General features: G+C 33.7%; 1 protein-coding gene across 1 annotated transcript in view; it reads left to right on the forward strand.

Annotated features, from left to right (window-relative positions):
- The first annotated feature begins 221 nt into the window (after positions 1 to 221).
- The window catches only part of LOC106874900 (INO80 complex subunit B), a 17,698-nt gene continuing 17,209 nt past the window's right edge, over positions 222 to 710 (forward strand). The window contains exon 1 of the mRNA XM_014922813.2: positions 222 to 411. Coding sequence (XP_014778299.1) covers positions 372 to 411 — 40 coding nt within the window. The 5' untranslated portion in view covers positions 222 to 371. The remainder of the gene's footprint in view (positions 412 to 710) is intronic.

Here is a 710-nt window from a genome sequence, read left to right on the forward strand (position 1 = left end):
ATTATTAAAAAAAAAAAACTCTCTCTAAAGTCATTTAAAATCTTTTTGGAAATGCATCCAATTTAAGGTGAGAGTGTGCAAAGTAGATTAACTGGTACTTAAATCCTTCTGTAAACTCTATAAAAATATATAATAATTGAACTTGTTCAGTATGGGATGAAAAAAAAATTTTTTCTACTCAAAGTAAACGAAGCGGCCAAAATTGTTGTTCGGTTGAAGACCCAACGTGAGAATGGTCACAGAAAATGGCTCTTAATTTGCCGAGGACGTCCATTACTAGTGTCTTAGATGTATTAAACGTTACAGCAAGTCTCTTTTGATTTAAACGTTGACTCGTTATTGTTGAATTGTCTTTCATAATAAACTGAAAAATGGGTAAGAAAAAGGAACAAACAGAAGAAGATGTTACGGGTAAGTAAGCTTTGTCTCGAGCTCCATTTCCCCCCCGTGTCTAGTTGTTTATTGGTTTCTCTCTTGGATTTATCTTCTTTCGTTCTTTCTAATGATTTTTTTCGATGATCGAAATATTTATATTTTATATATGAATAAAATAACAAACGAACAAACCATCTATGTTTAGTGTTTCTTGGTTAATCAAATATCGAACACTATTCCCCGTTTTTATTTTCCTTAAATAGCTTGCTTGCCAACCACATGGTTCCGGGTTCAGTCCCACTGCGTGGCACCTTGGGCAAGTGTCTTCTACTATA

The sequence above is a fragment of the Octopus bimaculoides genome, chromosome 25 (genome assembly GCF_001194135.2).
Source record: "Octopus bimaculoides isolate UCB-OBI-ISO-001 chromosome 25, ASM119413v2, whole genome shotgun sequence".
In the NCBI taxonomy this organism is placed as follows: domain Eukaryota; kingdom Metazoa; phylum Mollusca; class Cephalopoda; order Octopoda; family Octopodidae; genus Octopus; species Octopus bimaculoides.